We start from the raw sequence: 19,398 nt of genomic DNA, 5'->3' as shown, positions 1-19,398 counted from the left end.
ACTTTGGGTAGTGGGGGTGGGTCAGCCGATGGTGATACGCAGTATCCCCCTTTGAAGGGTTAATACAGAGAAAGTGAGCCAGGAGGAGAAATCCAGCATCACAGGACATCACGGCAAGGAAAGGGTGCGTGGATAGATTCAGGAGGAGGGACCCTGGGGATTGATAGACAAGGGACAGAACAAATAACAGGTAATCTGAAAAAGGTGAATGGGCTTTCCTCTAACGAGTGTTGTGTCGTTAACAGGGTGCCAGTGGAGAAGAGGAGGAGGTCTTTGAGTGGCCATACTGAGGCCTCATCGAGTGAAATAGTCTGTGTGGAAATTGTTATAAGCCACTTTGGGCTTAAGTGTGTAAAGCATCCAAGTTGAACTCGTTCGACGACAAAGTGAAGAAGCTGAGTGTGTTGAAGAAGGAGTTTGTTGGGAGACCGGAGTGAAACGGCAGGCTCGCGTTCAGAGCCGTGTGATTACCCAGAGGGAGGAGTAACCTTTGTCCGACAACTGCCTGAGAAATTCCACTCAAGTTAATGCAAATGAAATTGACACACGCACGCGTTCGGAGCCGTGTCATGATGCCGGAATGGGATTTGACAGCATAAGCAAGCCCAATGTAGCAGCCGTGAGGAGAACTCCACTTTATTCTAATGTTAAAGAAACCAACACACGCTCGCTCGCAATCGTAGCCGTGTTATGAAGCCAGCAAATAAATCAGCTGTCTGAACAAACAGTGGAGCTGGCGTGAGGGGATCTCGTTAGATCTTAACGTGAAATAAACTGACACGCTTGCACTCAGAGCCATGTTACGAAGCCAGCAAGTGAAACAGCTGACTGAACAAACACCGTGGAGCGGCCGTAAAGAGAATTGCCCTAGAAGTCCTTATGAATGAATGTGAGTGAAATGGATACATGCTGGCACACAGAGACGTATCAGGAAATCAGAAAGTAAAATGTCTCCATAAAACATTACCATGTGAGATGCGGATGTACGATTTTCTACGCATGTCATTGAACTAATGTGCCTCAATTGGAAGTGACTTCACCCACGAGCAGGAAGCTGTAAGGTAAACACAATCCGAGGTGTGAATAGAGAGAAATTACACCTTCTAGGGCCTTCCTTATCCTGCATGTGGGGAGACACCCTGTACAGAGTGAGAAACTCCTTTATCCTGATTTCTTACTCCTGCATAATTGATGAGATCAAGGAAGGGGTAAAAGAAAAGGCCACAACTCTCACCAGGACACTGAAAGTAAACAATAAGAATTCCAGATTGACATTAAGCCCATGAAGGGGGTTAGGGGGGTGAGCCTCCAGAGGTCCCAGTTATAGAAGAGTAAGGATTGCACAATATGGAGCAGATTGGAGGAAATAGGTTCTCTTCCCAGTTCTCAACTGTTTGAACAGTTTAAGAAATAAAAGTTTCGTTTGAGAAAGCCAATCCAGAGAGTTGTCATTATTTCCCACTAAGAAACTTGTGACACCCCCCCTTTCCTGTGCCCAAACCCCATCCTATTTTACAGAATTTACCAGCTCCCACCCATTTCTACACAAACACTGTATCAAGGAAGAGGAGGACATAGCGTGAAGAAGCTAACACTTGCATATCTCATTGGACATGTCCCGTTAATAAGGTCAGGCAAAGTCGGGCACTTGACCTTAATCACATACATCTGATACACATTAGCCCCCCACATGGATAAAAGGCAGAACATAGACATACGCTCTGAGCAAGGTGACACACGAGAAGGAGAAGATCTTCCGGAGCGAAGGTGAACCCAATGAAGCCGGACGACCGATTGAGGGACCAGAGTGAAAAGTAAGGAAACCCGAAAGATCCCTGCAGGAGGTTGTTACCTCTGGGAAACCGTGTAGGGTATGCGGAGAAAGCCAAATTCCAGAAAAGAAGAACCCTTCATTGTGTTTCAAGGACACCAGCAACCCTCCTGGGTGAACGGCAGAGTTCGGGAGGTGAGGCCAAGTCTGTGGTATCAATCTTGACTCGTGAATCAAAGTTGCAAAACACAAGAAAGGAATGCACACAACCAGTGAGTTAGCAAAAGACATGAAATGCCGGTTTGTGTCAAGGAAAGATTGAAGCCGCAACAGTGTATCTCACGATTGAAGGTTGCACGTGTGCTGATGAGACACAAAAGAAAGTAAATGAGTAGTGAACTTTAAAAGCTACCGATAACTGTGAAGCCAGCCATACACAGTAGCGGAGTGGTCCGGCGTAAAGGAAATACCCTACTCGAAAGTCTCTGCAAAATGTTTTATGTCTTGTTATGAAACGACAAAGTGAATGAAAACTGAAATGCACAATGGTCAAGATTAATTCTGACGAAAGGGGAAGTTAAAAGGTGATTGCTTCAAGAGAAACATTTCTTTGAACTTTTCTGATTTTGTTATTGAAATCCCAAGACCAAGAGACACTGGGGCAAATAACATAAGGGAGAGCTGAATTGAAAGTCAAAGTGGTCCTGCGGAAGGCCTTTGGAAAAGGCCTTGCACATTTGAAAGTCTTCGACATCAGTGAAAGGTCCAAGCCCAACTGAGGGAGACTAGGAACAGGAAATAAGTTACGGGAAGGGAACCACTAACGAATGTGAATGAAGCTTGGGGAAGGGAACCTCGGCAAGTGCTGTGATTGCAAGGTCAGAGCCCGGCTGAAGGAGAGCTATGTTGAATCAGGTACTTCGGGTTGAGAGGTCCGAGCGCGACTGAGGGAGTCCTACATAAACTGTTGATGTCTTGAGAGGTTCGAGCCCAACTGAGGGAGTCCTACGTGAACTGTTGTTGAACTGTGAAAGAACTTTTGGTGAACTGAAAATAAGTGACTTTAACATAGAAGGCCAAGCGGGCCTCGACCCACGTTTTGAACTGCCATTTTTGATAACCTGAGCCATAGTGTGTCATTCTGTCTATGGGGGCTCCCTTACTCTGTGCTGTCCAATGTGGGGAGGAGTGCTGACTCAGCCACCTTGACCCGCTATGTTATAACACTGACTTTCCTTTGCATACACATTCCCCTTTACACAGTTTCTCAATAAGAGATAGGGCAGGCATTAGGTTTTGTAAGTATAGGCCATTTTGATTGGACATAGACTGACTAGGACTGTGTTTCCATTATTAATTGATGTTAGAGAATACTCCCATCATAGTTACAGGGCAAAGTAGGAGTCTTCCAAACCCCAAGAATTTAATACAGGTTTTTAAACTTGCAGCACTTGTGTCAGTGCCATACTTGTGATACCATGCCTCCCTTACATAAGTTAACTAGTGTATTAATATGGCATTGTTGGCCTTGAGGATTTGCTAACTAAAGACTAAAGTAGGAAAGGTTTTGTATCCCCCCTCCCCTCTGCCTCCTCTGATTTCCAGAGTTTGCAAAAATGGACATGGAGTATAGTCACTGAGCAGAGAAGTCAGCAACAGGTCTGCACCCTCGATCACACCAGAGCTAACCTATATCACCTGTATTTTGAAATTGTAAGTATATTTATATCAATATGCCCAGTGAAATTAGAAGTAATATCCCGTAAAATGAATAATAATAACTAATAATGACAACACATGAAGATTTAATTAATATAACTTTAAAGAAATGGGAAACTAAACCCACACTAATATGTCATTGCAGGAAACACAACTTTACAATATTAGACCAGAGCTTGTGAATCCAAAGACAGAAGTGCTAAAACTAGTTCAACGAGAAGCTCAACAAATGGAACAAGCTTCTTAAACAATTTAAATGATATTGAAAAACTAGTGGACTTAAAAAGGACTGTGGAAAGGCGGACGTGATCCCCTGAAGAAATTCCTTAAACATTGTTTTTATAGAACGGGTGGAAGGAATGAAATATGTCGGGACAAATGTAACAAGACTGAATTAGTAGTTTGGAAGTGAAAATGAATGACACAGTATTTTTTACTGCAGAATAATGTACTGCACTGTTGATCGAAAATCCACTGATCCTTATGAATTTGTAAAACCAAGAGAGTAATAAATGTACCTGTATTTGATTAGAGAATACATAAAAAATTCAAACAAGCGTATTTGAATATATATACTAAGATATATGTTTTTGAAAGCAAATACTTCTCCCAAGTGAGGAGCTATCAGGTATAGTATGTTGTGTGTACCTAAGACGACATAAGACCATCAAAGCAGAAACAAGTGCTGATAGGCTACTTTTGCACCATTTTCCACTGAACAACATATACCTTTGAATACCCTGATTGCCTATTGCCTTTTCACCCCTGTTTTCATTACCCAAGGATCTGCATTTTTCTATATTTGCATTTTCTGTGTTCTCTCTTGCAGGCTTGAGTTTTTATAGTGTTTCTGAAGAGTTATTTGTACATTGGTGCGTTTAATTAAACTGTATATATTTTTATAGAACCTTGATTTGACATTCCTTTATTTTGGACTGTTTTACTTTGCTTTCAGGTCACTACTGGATCACATTCACACGACTTCTACAAGTAATACCTTCCCTCTGCCCATGTTACCACAAAAGGCAAAGGAGGTATACCTCTTGGCTGTGCCTGTTTTATCTTTATGATTGGGATCACTGTTGGTTTGTAGCAGTGTGGGACCTGAACAGGTGATTTAGCCACTACTCATTCTCAACAGAGCAGTAATTTGGTCACAAGAAGTTCATGCAAGAAACAGTAAAACGTTATGAGATATATGGCTCAAGAAATCTGGCCCAAGCATCATTACCGATGAAATACCTTGGTGTTCCAAAACAATGGTGATATCAGCTTCATATAAAATTGATTTTTCAAACCTCTTTGTATATCTAATACATTACACCCAGTGAAAGGATAATGATTTTTACTTGCTGGCCAGACAGAAATAGTATACAAGTCATGAGTAAGTCTTACCTTTAAGTTTGTGATCCAAATATTCTAAAATGACTCTGATCATTTGTACAATGGCAAGAATTAAAGATCCAAAGGCCAGGGATCCTGTGTGGTATCTAATGAACACAAACACACAGAATTTCCATATGAGTTAGTCAAAAGCATAACCTATTAGTCTATGGGCATGATACAGGCAACAGCACATTACTGAATAGAAACAGGTTCTATAAATATGTACTTAATAGTGGTATCAGATGGTCAGACTCTACATTGAAGGCCACACTAGACATAAACTCGCAACAGAAACCAGGCAGAAGAAAACACATATCATTACAGGTTTGAACTGCAAAGACTGTGCAACAACCATGTGATTGGCCGCTACTATTAAAGCATTTTTTCATAATTTATGCATGGCACCCCACTCGCAGTCAACCAGCCACTGAGGAGACATAATCCCACATATTCTGGTATCCCATAGGTGTATACAAGACCAAGGGAATACCTTTGGTGTAGGGGCCAGCAGAACCACACTGAAAGGACAACCACTGAATCCAAGGTGAAAATAATAGCACAAAGTTTGTCCTGACACAATTATTTTCTTGATTCATTGCTTTGATATCCTCTTATTTTAGTTAATCTCACCAGCCAATATACTTGGAAGTAAGATGTGCCTTGATTTTGATGCCATTGGGCCTCATTCCGAGTATGAGGCGGTAAGGGATAGCGGCCACCGGTAACGAGACCGGTGGCGGTAATCCCTTACCGCCATACTCCGAGTTCCCTCTGCGCCCTCGCCCTTAACGCCTGCTTTGAGCAGGTGTTAAAGTCGAGGGCGCAAAGGGGCCTCCAAGCCAATAACGGTGACCGTAATGAACGGTCACCGTTATTTGCATCTTCCCCATTCCCATTGAGCCCTATGGGGGCTCATTTGGGAATGGGAAGAGCCTTGGTGAATGGGGAATTACCGCCCCGCCAACCTTGGAATGGGGCGGTGATTCCGCCATCCACCAAGGCGCTGCCGGTCCGGGTACGGCGTCAACCAAGGCGTTAATAGCGCCATTGGTTAGCGCCGTACTCGGAATAAGGCCCATTGTGTGTATGTGTGGGTATAATATATACCAAGGTGTGATATCAAGCTATAGATTATTTGAAAGAGGGCTGCATCCCACTTACAAAAGTTTCAATTCCACAATGTCCCTACCCTGTATGCCATGTGGCACTTCAGCTTTAAGCATCTCTGAAGTTTGCAATGCTTGGATGGAAATGAATGCACCCAACACTTTTACAGATCGGAATCAAGTGCTTTGTGGGGTGAAACCATGCACGACCAGTTGGAGATAAAAAATACTTCCTATCAAAATGAAATTTGTCAACATTTTCTGCAGTCCCCTGGCTATCATTGTTGTTAAAGGTGTATCTCCATTGATAAAATATATCAAATAAAGAAATATGTAGGAAATTCTGGGTTTTCGTATAGCTATGCTAATTTGTATTATGTTTATGAACTGAATGAAGGCATGTACTAATCCTCCAACAATTACAAGCAGACACCTGCGACAAAAGTGGTCAAAATATCTGTTCTAGAAATATAGAAATATAAAAACAAATACATCTCATTTGTGTAATTTACAAAAAATATGCATCTTTTTTCACAAATTATATAAAAACACACACTATTTTTGTCATGATATGGTAGCTACTGCCAATCAAACAGCACCAATATTTGATAGCATTTTAATCAGAATCTCATGGGGAAGTAGGATTTAGAATGTGCCTCAGTATCTTTCTAAAACAAAGATTTCTGATGTTGGAAAGCAACATACAAAAATATACAAAAAGGGCTTTGCACGCCAACAAAATCTTCCTAGGTGACTTCAACCTCGAAGGCAACAAGGCCTCCAAACCGATGAAGGAAGCTCTCCTCAGGCTTCTCGACATCCTCAGCCTCACACAGCACATGAAAGACCTAACACATGAGAAAGGTAACATCCTCAACCTAATTATCACTGCACTGGCCCTCATTACGACCCTGGCGGAAAGTGACTGACCGGACCGCCACAGCGTAAATAGCGTTTCCGCCATTGCACGATGGAGCAAAGTGCGGCTCATTCCGACCCATCGGGCACGAGCACCACGCCATGGCGGAAGTGCAAAGTCCGCGATGGCGGAAATGACCCCAAAACGGCCCACACCGCCGCCGTACGGCGCCCTAGGTGCAATACCGCCACCCATCTTAGCGGACACCGCAGTGAGCGCCAACCGGAAAGTACGGTGACCGTAAATATACGGAAACGGAAGTAAAAGCATGGTCCCGGAACGGGAAACATCACGCCGTACACCTATAAAACCACAAAATCCACACAACCATTAAAAATACTACCCTGAGACACATCCCAACCCGTCATCCACCCTAGTGAAACCAAGAAAAATGGGAAAAGTAGCGAAGAAAGCGTGCGACCGCAAGCGGCAGGTCCACTTCTCCCGTGAGGAACTCACCGTACTCACAGAGACCCTCCAGGAGAATGCAGCCGCCGTCTTCTCCACGCAAATGACCAGGACGGCACTTGCGAACAAGAAGGCCATATGGGCCCTGGTGGCACAGCGGGTAAGTGCGGTGGGGACCGCACCCCGCAACCCACAGCAATGCAGAAAGCGATGGGACAACCTGCGGATACGCGTCCGTAGCATACTTTCTGCCAACCGCAACATTGCTACAGCCACCGGGGGAGGATCGGAATCACCCATCAAGTTGACCCCCTGGGAAGAAATCTGTGCCTCCACCATAGGAATGGAGAGCATAGAGGGAGTCGGAGGGATGGAGAAAGGAGTGCAGACATCCGAAGAATCAGGTAGGTGGCCCAAATAAAACAATGCCAAAACCACAATGTCCAATCATGTGAAGTACCACGTGCCCACATAGTGCAACAGTAACACATGTCCAGGAGAACGTCCACATACATAGGCCTGATAGCACACTTCAAAACTCACATCAAATACATAAATAATTAAAAATCCTAAAAACACCCTCTACACGTGCAGCAGGCACACCCTAACTGCAGGCTGCCAAACAACTGCACCCTCACTCCACACACAAATGAAACCACCTCCAAGGCCCCGACCCAAATCACCCTCAGGTACCACCCCAATGCATGTGATACATTGCCATTCCAATTCCCACAGACCCATTAATAACGCACGCCCTCCTTTACTCCACCACAGGGTCCGATCCAAACGACGTGCTCCAGGACACCCCTACCAGCACACCTGCAAAGAGGGCCAAGACCAACGGCCAAAGACCCTCCACCTCAGCTGCACGCATCAAGACACGGCAGCAGCACAAATCAAGTGGCAGCACAGAGGAGGGGACTCCAACAGGCACCCCAGCAGCCAGCATGCCCACACCACCACCACCACAGGTCCCCCCAATGGATGCCACAGTAGGCACTGCTTCTGGTGGCAGCAGCACCATAGGTGACACTGCATTAATGGCAGCATGCTCCGACACAGAAAACGGGGATGTCGAAGTCAGATCCATCCATGACCTGTCCCAATCCCCCTGTCTGTTCCATCCCGTACACCATGAGGATACCACGCAGGGGCACCCACAAGACGACGACTGGCCATCCCCCACAAGCCCTGTGGCAGGGCAACATGAGGTGAACAGCCACTCTGTGACACCACCGCAAATGGCCATGGCCCAGCAGAGGCAACAGTCCCTCGACCAGTTAATCGTGCAACAGCAGCAACTGGCCACGCTCCTCAAGGACCATGCCGATGAATGTGGGGGCACTAAGGCAGACATAGAAACATCAACTGAGACACTTAGGGCAGAAATGGAGAGAAGTACAGAGACACTAAGGGCACAAATGGAGAGTAGCACCGAGTGCCTGAGAGTCCAAATGGAGAGTAGTACCGAGAGCCTGAGAGTACAAATGGAGAGAAGCACCGAGAGCCTGAGGGGGGAACTGCATGCGACGTCCAAAGACGTATGTGCCGAACTTGCCGCAGTGCGCCGTGTGCTCACTGAGCTCTCACAAACCCTTAGGGACATGCATGGACGTGAGCAGGCAGAGACATCATCCGTTGCAAGTTCCGTCCAGGGCAGCCCCCAACGTAGATCTGGGAGGAACCTGCGCTCCACAGGCAGGGGTGCCCCTGATACCCGCAGAGGGGGCTTGCAATAGCGACTGCCCACTGACAATGAGCATCTTTGGACACTGGTGTTCGGGGGGGAGGTAGGAGGGTGGAGGGGGGGTGTTGGGCTCTCTTGGGTGGCGGGTCGATAGGGTGTTTAACATAATATCACATATGCCATAAACAATGCACGATCAACCAATGAGATGTGTGGACATTGATCTTTGTGTACGAGGCCATTATAGGCGTACAGTCCATATTGTGCATGTACCAGACACACACAGTGCCACGAGTCCCGTGTCCATGTATCAGCCACCAGGCGTGAGTGCTAGAAGCATGCATCTATGAGATGCTGACGAATGTCACGGCCCTCCTGTGCCTCGCAGACTCCTTGAGGTGCTGCCACATCCCCACCCTCATCATGACCATCTTCAGGTGCTTGCAGTTCTGCGTCAGGGGGCATGGGCACATTTCTACGTACGCACATGTTGTGTAGCATGACACATGCCATCACCATCTTCGCAACCTTCACATGGCGGTACAGGAGTGCCCCGCCAGACCTGCTGAGGCACCGGAAACGAGTCGTCAGTAGGCCGAATGCCTGTTCTATGACTACACGGGTACGTGAGTGGGCATGGTTGTAGTCCTCCTCATGCTGGTCCCGTGGGTTCCGGACTGGTGTGAGGAGCCATCTCTTCAGTGGATATCCGGCATCACCTGTATGTGGACGATAAACGAATTATGTGGAATGCCATTGCTACGTACGCACCCCCCCCCTTCCTGCCAGGTCATTGCCGCATCACATACCCCACATCATCATGCATGAAATGAGACTCACCGAGTAGCCAGGATCTGTTCCCTGCGTGTCGCTCCATGTAGCGTGGTATTGTAGAGTTCCTCAAGACCATAGAATCATGGGTTGATCCAGGGAATCGGGCACAACAATGTGTAATGATCCTGTTGGAGTCACACACCATTTGTACATTCAGAGAATGAAATTGTTTCCGGTTGCGGTACTGGGCCTCCATGGCATGTGGGACGACCAATTCCACATGGGTGCAGTCGATGGCACCAATGCAACCCGGTATGCCGGCAAGTGCATGGAATCACACTTTTGTGTTGGTAATTTCCTGCTCCGAGCATGGTAGAGAGATGTAGTCGTCTGCGTGCTGCAGGAGGGCATCGAGCACTTGCAATAGTGTCCGTGAGAACAGTGGCTGTGAAATGCCATGCAACTGTCCGACTGTGTGCTGGTAGGTGCCTGTGGCCAGGAAGTGGAGTACAGACACCACCTTCAGTAGGGGTGGGATGGCGGTTGGGCTATCTATCATGCTGACAAGGTCAGCCTGTGTCATGTCCACAATGGCGGTTATGGTGTCCCGGTCCAAACGGTAGAGGGTGTGGATCTGCTCATCAGTGAGGTTGAACGGATGTGCTCGGAGGCGTGGGATTGCGGGCGCCCTGCGTGGTGGTAGTGGCTGTGCTGGCGGCCCTTGCTGGCCCTGCCTTGCCCTCCTCCTCCTCCTGCGTCTCCTCCGTGCGGCCGGTTGTAGTTGGTGTTCGTCTTCTTCTTGAAGTTGGAGTACTTGCAGTGCTATCAGGTCCCCCAGGGCCAACATAGCTAGTCCTGCCGGTAGCATTTCGGAGTGGGTGTGGTTGTGGGAGGAGACTGGGTGTGCAATTTATGTGTTTTCAGGCTGTATGGCCTCCACCTGTGGTGATTCATTCCACCTGTGCAAGCTGCTCTCCCCTTTGGGCGAGCACGTCCCGCACATAACGCTGCAATTCGACGAATGGCATCTTGCTATTACAATCATGTATTTGTACCCGATGGCAGTGTAACATTGGTTGATATGTTCATTCGGCTATGGTCCCATTGTTTCACATACTATCTTTGCAGTCGCGAACAGACTTGTGAAGGGTCAGTGGAACGTAGTACTCGAGTAACGGTGGACCCTCATGCATCACTGTACCGAGGTTCAACGACGGGCGGAGCGTCCCATTTGTGAGTGAAGGCAGTTGCCATTTTCACACACAGCCGCACTAGACGGATTAATTTGGGATTTCAAGCGGCCACAGATGCCTTTTCGACCTGATGTTGCCAATGAGGAATTCGAATGGCGGCGCTTTCGGTTTTCAGCTAGCGGCGAGGAGATGCCCACAGGTCTGACTGCAAATATAACGTTCTATTGTTCAATGTCCTTGGGACAGGGGCCATGGCGAGGATGCAATGATTGATATGAATAGTTTGGGATGCGCAATAGCGAAGTGGACGATGAGGCCGGACGTTCCCAAATACATGTTACTTCACAACACTGGAATTACGGGCTGGGGCACAGTGGATTTTGCAGGCTGCATAACGCACAGACTCAATGGAAATTTCACATGTTATGTGAGTATGGAAACAGGCGTTTTCATTACGGGATGAGGGAATGATGAATGGATGCATGGACAGATGATTTGATACAGAGTTTGCCATGTACAGGGCTTCTTGGAATCTGTCCGCCTCCCCTGCGCTATGTGATGCAGGGCTGCCATAGTGGGACCATCGTCTATCTGGCCTTGTTGAGCCCTCCCTGCCTCGACGCGCCTTCAGACACTTGTGTCTATGCACGTTACCAATCCCATCTGATGGATTCTGTTTTAACAGACGCATGCACAGGTACACTCGTTTGTGATGGTGTTTTCACCTCGATATAGATAGTTATGATTCGCAAGTGGTTTTTGGGTGGTGATGATCCTTTGGAGTGGGCTAGCATGCATATGGCTGTGGATTTGGTGTGATCATTGAAGTGAGTAATTCAAATGTAGTTCTGATGGCCATACTATTCTTTTTCATTTCATTTGGTTGACAGGTATCTCCTCCCCTTTTGCCACTGCCATCTGTATGCCACTCCTGCAGATGGATTTTACTCCCGACACCTGCTGCTTCGTGTTAATCAGTGGAGCAGCATTACGATCTTATGGGACGATCGCCAATGGGCCACATGCCCTTACGCAGTACTAGTGGCTTGGAGCAACATTTTGGCCTTTCAGCTGGACTAGTGCCTCCCTATTGGGACGGCCCTGCGGTTCTAGGCGCTTCCATGTTGCCTTTTCGTACGAGAATGTAGCCCCTGTGTACCATGAAGGAACAGGGCGTCACACAAGAAGTAGCTGGTCATTTATTGCGGATGCAGCCCACAATGGTGAAATGTGTTTTGGAGTTCATGGCCTAATGGCTGTATGGGCTTGGTGAATTTGTTGTGCATTAAATTTCTATTCTGATATGGACCGTGTAGCGTTCTTCTTTGCAAGTGATGTGGCATATTCCTATTTGGGGAGCGATGTATTGTGAGGAGATCTGCATTGGGTTCCAGCTTCGGAGTATAGTTGCGTGGTACTGTGCTGGGCGCGTTTGCCTACGAAGCCCAGTGAGGTCAGGGATAAGGGCTGCCAATATGACTGTTTTAATGATGTCATGCTCAGGGGCGGGGGATTAGCTTTTGTGTAACAGATGCCGGTCAGCCAGGTGGATTGGTGGAATGATGTGATTTTCGGAATATTGCTGGTCACAGGTGCCTGTGTTTGCGTGCGTTTCTTGGTGGGAGACTGAGGTCATGTCCATTGGGATAGCTTCTGTATTCGTGCCATCTGTGCCCTGCAGCTCCCATTGGCCCCTCTTGAGATTCATTTGTTCGTTGGCAGGCATGGATGACTAGTACATTTCACTGGTTGCATTGTGTGACTTCATTGCACCTACGGGGAGTTGTACAATGTGGCCAGGGAGCGGTGTACAGGCACTCAGTGGGGCCGTTTACGGTTGGTTCGCGATGCCGTACTTCTCACCATGGCGGAATGGTACTTTCCGCCGTGCTTGATGGCGTTAGGTGCATGTCCGCTAGGGTCAGAATTCGCGTACCGTTGCGCCATGGTGGTAATTACGGTTTGGCATGGCGCGCGCGCGCGTACTTGGTGCAGTTAGCGTTGGCGTTCACTACGGTGTCGCTAATGGCATCGTACTTTGCGGTGACGGGTCATAATCGCACCGAGCGCTATTCGATGGCGGTATTGCATTTCCGCCATCGTTTTTCGATTTCCGCCAGGGTCGTAATGAGGCCCACTGTCTTCCCTCCACTACAGATCTCCTCTCCCGCTTGACTGGTCTGACCACCTAGCCGTGCCCTTCAACTTCCTGCACACCACCTCAGTCAAGAACTCCCAGGAGAAACCCAGCAGACAAACCTTCTAGTCCTTTAATAACTTCCTAGTGGAAGTCCTCATATCAGACCTCGCCAACCTCCACCTTACATACACCGAACACCCCCAAACAAACTGCGACTCTCTACTGGAAGTACTCAACACCACCCTCTCAGGCTCCATCGATGAACACGTGCCTCTGAAACAATGCACCTGCATCCTGGTATACACAAGAACTGAAACTCAGTAAAAGAGCCATCAGGAAAGAAGAGCAAACCTGGCTCCAGGACTGCATCTGACCTGGCGCTCCTCAAGGTACTCCGAGCAATCCAATAACAACTAATCAACACAGCCAAGGCCTCCTACCATCAGAAAACCGTAGCAGAAGCTGATAACAAAATCAGAGCTCTCTTCCAAGGGGTCAAGAAGTGCATCAGACTGCTACCCAACCCTGCCATACAACACTCCATCAAAAAATCCACTGCCATCAACACCTTCTTCATCAACAAAATCAGCAAGATTCGCCAGAACATAGACACCACCTATATATTCACAGACCCACCTCACATCCCTCCTCACAATATCTCAACACCATGGGCAGCATTCAAAACACTCTCAACAGAGGACTTAGTAGCAATCCTGGCCACCCTCAAAGCCACATCATATACAGATGACATACTCCCAGCATCCATCATCAAGACCCTCCCCACAGAAGCTCTCCTTCCCTATCTGAAGATCACCAACATCTCCCTAACTCAATGCATCTTCCCATCAACCCTAAAAACAGGACACATCCTTTCTCTACTAAAGAAACCCACTCTGGATCCTGACAACCTAACTAACTATAGCCCCATCCCCCATCTTCCCTTCCTAGGTAAGATCATTGAGAAAGCGGTAGCCGCACAACTGCAGCAACACTTCGACACCAACAATCTCCTCCAAACCTACCCATCCAGATTCAGACTCAGATGCAGATGCAGCAAATACAGCAACCATTCAGGTGGTCAACAACACTGTAGCATGAGTTAATCTTGTTAAAGAAGAATTTAAATGTAGACCCTGAGATTCCACATGGTGTTGTAAAGAGAATCTGTATAGACCAATAGAAATGTTTTGATATCAATTTGATATCCAATTGTGGGCCCCAACGCTGGTGATTGTTAGGCAGAATTGCATGTAGTACCCTGTGGGACCACTACACACAATTAGGACTACAGGTGTTAGCCAAACCAACCTTTGGTATAAGTCTGTACCACACAGTTTTTGGTAGCAAGCTGAGCAGCCAGGCGTATCTCAAGGATGAATGTGAGCAGTACCTGTAATTACACAGAAGACCTTCAATCACAGTGGTTCAAGTAGACACTTATACTCAAGGTTTCTTGGTAAAACACTTATTAATTTATTACACAATCATTTAGAAAACATTTCACTAGAAGAAGACAACTTATTATTATATACCAATACACTTCAATACAAAACTCTAAGATTTTGGGACAGTTTGAGCTCCCCTGAAATAAGAGCTAAATGGCAGTTCAGTTATTTAGAACTGAGCAAAAAGGACAAATTAAGTAGAATAGACCACATATACTTGTTAGACAGTGCAAATAATTTCAGTTCAACAGCGGAGTTCTATTCAAGTCAATAGGCCAGGCCACAGTCAATGGACTAGTGTTCTGGATAGGAAAGAGCAGTTCTGGTATCAAACGGTAAAGTCTTTGCAAAAGTTCTCAGAAGTAGTTTAGGCGAAAAAGGATCATTTCTGGGGTCACAAGCTGATTAGGACTGTAAATTGGGAAATGTTCACGAACTTTCAACGCAAGAGTGGCGTTCTCTCAAACGGGATGGCACAGTACCTTAATATGAAGAACAAAATGCAGCTGAGGACGTTGGTTCCTGGCAGGTCCTGCAGATCTCAATGTTCCTCAGCCTCAGTCGTGGGGACAAGAGGGAGGACATCGGGGGACTCCTGCACTGCACGGGATTGTCAAAAAAGAAAACAAGATAGAGTCACTTCAGTTCCATTAGCTGTAGATTCAAGCACAGAAGCTGGTATCCCTCTCCCTGGTTTATCCTAACTAGCCTTGAGAATGGTATCCAGGTGGCTTATGAGTTGATTGGTCCCACCAACTCAAAGGAAGAATTCATCCTTGAAGGGCTTCTCTGTCGAGATGAACTTGGCAATTCGGACCTGCAGCAGGGCTTCGCCGGGCAAACCAACGATCCAGGAGTTGCAGCAGCCGTCCTCTTCCAGCTCTTCTTCGGTTCTTTCGTTCTAATGATCGACTCCGCTTTCCAGTCCAAGAGACTCGCCTTTTAAACAGTTTTCTCCCTTTCATTCCAACCTAGCTGTCACTCACCCAGCAGGGTGGCTGTCCTTCTGGACAGTCAGCCAGCCAATCACGCCAGAGTGCATTTGGGTCTCCTAGGAGACTAAGCAGAGGGAGTTTCGGGCACCTCCCTCACTTCCTGGCCACCCCAGACACTCAGACGCCAGAGGCAGTCTTCAGTCCTGAAGCCCAAACCTAAAAGAAACTGCGAAAAAAGAAGACCGGGACCTGTTTAGGCAAAGGGGCTTAAGGCGCAATCTTGAAAAACATGGCTCCCTTGATTTTTAGCTACCGGTGTTCGCAGTCGGGAAAAATCATGGTAGTTCGTTGTAAAACCACTGCCACCAGCATTTTCAATAGAAAAGGGTAGCATTTGACTGCTAGATGAGTATTAAGACACAGGGGATACCAGGTAACCCCTCCAACACTCCATTAAAAGATGGTTTGTGCTGGGTCTAGGAATTTGGAAAGACTAGTAAAGTCAATTTCACTTTACATTCTCTGGGAAACAGTAGTTTATCCCAGAGAAGGTATTTTAAACCTTTGGGAAGTCTAAAAGACATCCCTGTGTCACTGCACTGAGGGTGCTGTGTAACACACATGAAAATATGATGCCTATGGAGTTATTTAAAGCTCCATAATCAAAGAACACAAATAAAAAACAAACATCAAAATACATGAAACAGTGGGAAAAAAGGCTCACACTCTTTCCAGGTAAGATAATCAAATCCGCAAAATCCAGCAAAGTTGCTGGGGGGGCTCTAAGGTGAAGGAAATTGGCACATTTATGAGAATTCTACCTAACAGTGATTAGTAGACATTCGGTCTTAAAATGATTTAAGCAAGCAAGTTATCATGCCTCACAATTTCGACAGTCTAAAGCAGTCATTTTAACCCGAGTCAAATCATGAGTAACATCACAAAAAAGTCTGAAACTAATTTGAATGCCATAGGCAAAGTTTGGAAAAATAACTTATTGGCTGACCAACAGTTGTGCAACTGCTTCAAATATAAGTTAAGCAGAAGTGGAAAAAAAGCAAGTACCCTGCAGCACTTTACAATCAACATCAATTTCATGGGAATAAAAGGAATCAATTCTGACTCTCGATGTTCTACCCAACAAAAAAAAGGAAACCAGCTGGAAGCTGTTGGAGCTTTAAAAAGTAATTAATCTAAGTAACAAGATGATTGTGCTCCCCCAAATAAAAGGCAACAGTGTCGTCCTATAACACAAGCAGTATGGCAGAGCCTTTGGCAAGGATGCAATATATATTTTCTTTAACATCAAATAAATCAATCTCTTTGCGTTTCGTTGGATGCAAACTCGATTTCTATTCCCCTAAAGAATTTGAAGACTCTACCTGATCCTGTAAATGTACTGTTGTCACCTTGTCCATTTGTCATGGGGCGATAATTGATTGTAACGCATGGGTGCATGGATGGCTTTTTTAAAATTGGAGTAATCCGGGTAGATTTCAAAGAGCGGGAAACAAGCCATTTGTTGAAGAAGCTACTAACTATGAAGGTATTGATGGGGGCTGAGCTATCAATATTCTCCTTAATTAAGCCAGAAGAACAAGTATTAGTAGGATTTAAAACTCAAATGATGTCACTTATCTCCTAAAGAGACATTGCTCAAAACTCAAATTGGAGTGGATCATCAGCTGGATGGAAAGTGAGACTTATCTGCTTTAGAGGAAGATATTTGTTTAGATATAATAGATTGACAAATCAAACTTATTATTCCTACAAAAGCTACCTGAAGGATGTTACAACATTCACTTGAGGATTCTATTACTTTTTGTTGCAACTAGATGTAGAACAATGTTTGTGAATGCTAAATAATGATTTTTTAGCATACGCAATATGTGTTGCAAGATAAGATTGTTGGCTTCGATAATTGCTTTGAAGTAGTGTTTCATCTGAACTAATTGAGAAGGGCAAGGTTCCTTTGGCCATTTACGCTTTAATTCTCTTATAGATCTGGCTGTCTTACCCACATATAAATTCCCACAGTGCATTTCATCACATATATCACATTCGTAGTTTTGCATGTAACTAACTTGATATACGTGATACAAGGACTCTGTGGGAAGTTATATGTGGGTAAGACAGCCAGATCTATGAGCTTTTGAATAAGTGAACATAGAGCTAGTAATATGAATCACTACCTTACTCCACCATGGTGGCCCACTATATACAGGATGCCATGAAATTGATATGTGGTGGTGTGTATTAGATGTTTATACAAATAGTAGGTTATGATACGCTTCTGAACTGTTGTCTAAAAGAGAAACCTTCTGGTTGCTGCAGCTAGGTACACCCGAGTACAGTCTGAATGAGAATCTATCCTACGTTTATAGGCAAAAGCGTGGTGGGATAAGTATAGGGTTTTGGAATGATGTCTCTGTTTGATCAGGAGCCCGGGGACAATATGTAGGGCTATGTGACGTATTGTTTCCTGCTGTTTCATAATTCTAGCTACTGCATTTTGAAATCTTTGTAACCTGTCAGAGAGGCGTAGCACAGAATTCGGGGGCTCCCCTGCGAACCATGCTGAGAGCCACCCCCCTCCAGCCCGGCAACAAATCACAGGTTGCACCACACTCTGGGCTGTCCTAGACTACTGCATCCAGAATTACCTCCAGAATTACCTCCATGTCCCTCTTCCTTATTTATGAGGTGCCTTGCCTCACAGGTAAGTACTGGGACAAGGAAGAGTGGGACTAGCAGTAATGAAGATTACAGGTAACTAAGCCAAGCATTACCTCCATGTCCATCTACCTCGTCCCGGTACTTGTGTAAGAGGCACGGTGCATTAATACACAATGCATTATATTACACACACACTTAAATGCACGCACATACATTTAAACAAAATACATTTTCTTACCGTTTTTAATCCATTAGTCCAGGGAACGAGGCCTTCAGCTCCCTGCCGCAGCCAGGAATAATTGTTCCCGTCATTTGCAGAGGATCTGGAGGCCTCCATGTCATGGGGTGGGGAAGCCTTATGACTTCAAAAAGAAAGAGTTTCTTTTTGAAGTCACTCTCCTAGAGAGTGAACAGGTGCCAAAGCAATCCATTAGCAGCCACACCCAAGAACACACTTGGGGCTGCTTAATGGATGGAATGTTCAAGGTTAATGCATCCTGCTTAATGGATGGAATGTTCAAGGTTAATGCATCTAAAGTGCTATGCCCATAATAAAAGCTTTTTGGTGTTAAATGGATGTTCTTGTTTACTTTTGTTCATGAGCCTGGCTCCAAAGGCGCCAGGACAGTGTCCACCCAGGTCTCCTGTGCATTCGACCCCTGCATGCCTGTGCCCCTGACTTCATGACCATGACAGCACTCCCCCTCAAGGCCCCTCTCAAGGGTGGTTATCCTCCCGGTCCTGGTTTGGTGGGATCATTGTGGTGGAACTGTCTGATTAAACAAGGAGCATGGACGTGTTCACTGGGTTCCCAAGTTCTGCCTTGAGGTCCGTAACCTTTCCAGTCAATTAGGTAATACAATTTTAATCAAACCACGTCCAGGATGGATTTGACTTCATATTCAGGTTCTCCATCTAACGCTTCCGGCTCTGGCGGAGAACTTAGCTGTGTATTGGATTTCATTGGTTTGAGGAGAGAGATATGAAATACGGGGTGAATTTTCATGTGAGGTGGTAACTCCAATTTCATGGTGACAGGATTGATTATGGACTTTTTTGTTTTTGTTTATTGATATAGTTGAATTAAATCAACTTTTCAATACAAAAAACTTTACAATTTAAGAATCAAACAGTACAAAATAAATTAATACACTACAATTTAATACAGTTAATGGACTTTATAGTATAGGGGCCGAGGTATCTTAGGCGGAAATCTCTTGGCCCCTTCAGGGGAATATA

The 19,398-nt window shown here is 45.8% G+C and overlaps 1 protein-coding gene across 5 annotated transcripts in view; it reads right to left on the bottom strand.

The window, feature by feature from the left end:
• The window catches only part of SLC44A5 (solute carrier family 44 member 5), a 1,500,346-nt gene that overhangs the window by 159,129 nt on the left and 1,321,819 nt on the right, over positions 1-19,398 (bottom strand). For all 5 annotated transcript variants that reach the window (XM_069641896.1, XM_069641897.1, XM_069641899.1 and 2 more), the window contains one exon: positions 4,886-4,980. In XM_069641896.1, the coding sequence (XP_069497997.1) occupies positions 4,886-4,980 (95 nt within the window). The remainder of the gene's footprint in view (positions 1-4,885; positions 4,981-19,398) is intronic.

The sequence above is a fragment of the Ambystoma mexicanum genome, chromosome 1q (genome assembly GCF_040938575.1).
Source record: "Ambystoma mexicanum isolate Mex_15411 chromosome 1q, UKY_AmexF1_1, whole genome shotgun sequence".
In the NCBI taxonomy this organism is placed as follows: domain Eukaryota; kingdom Metazoa; phylum Chordata; class Amphibia; order Caudata; family Ambystomatidae; genus Ambystoma; species Ambystoma mexicanum.
Note: the sequence above shows the minus strand (reverse complement) of the source record. Positions and strands in the feature narration are given on the sequence as shown.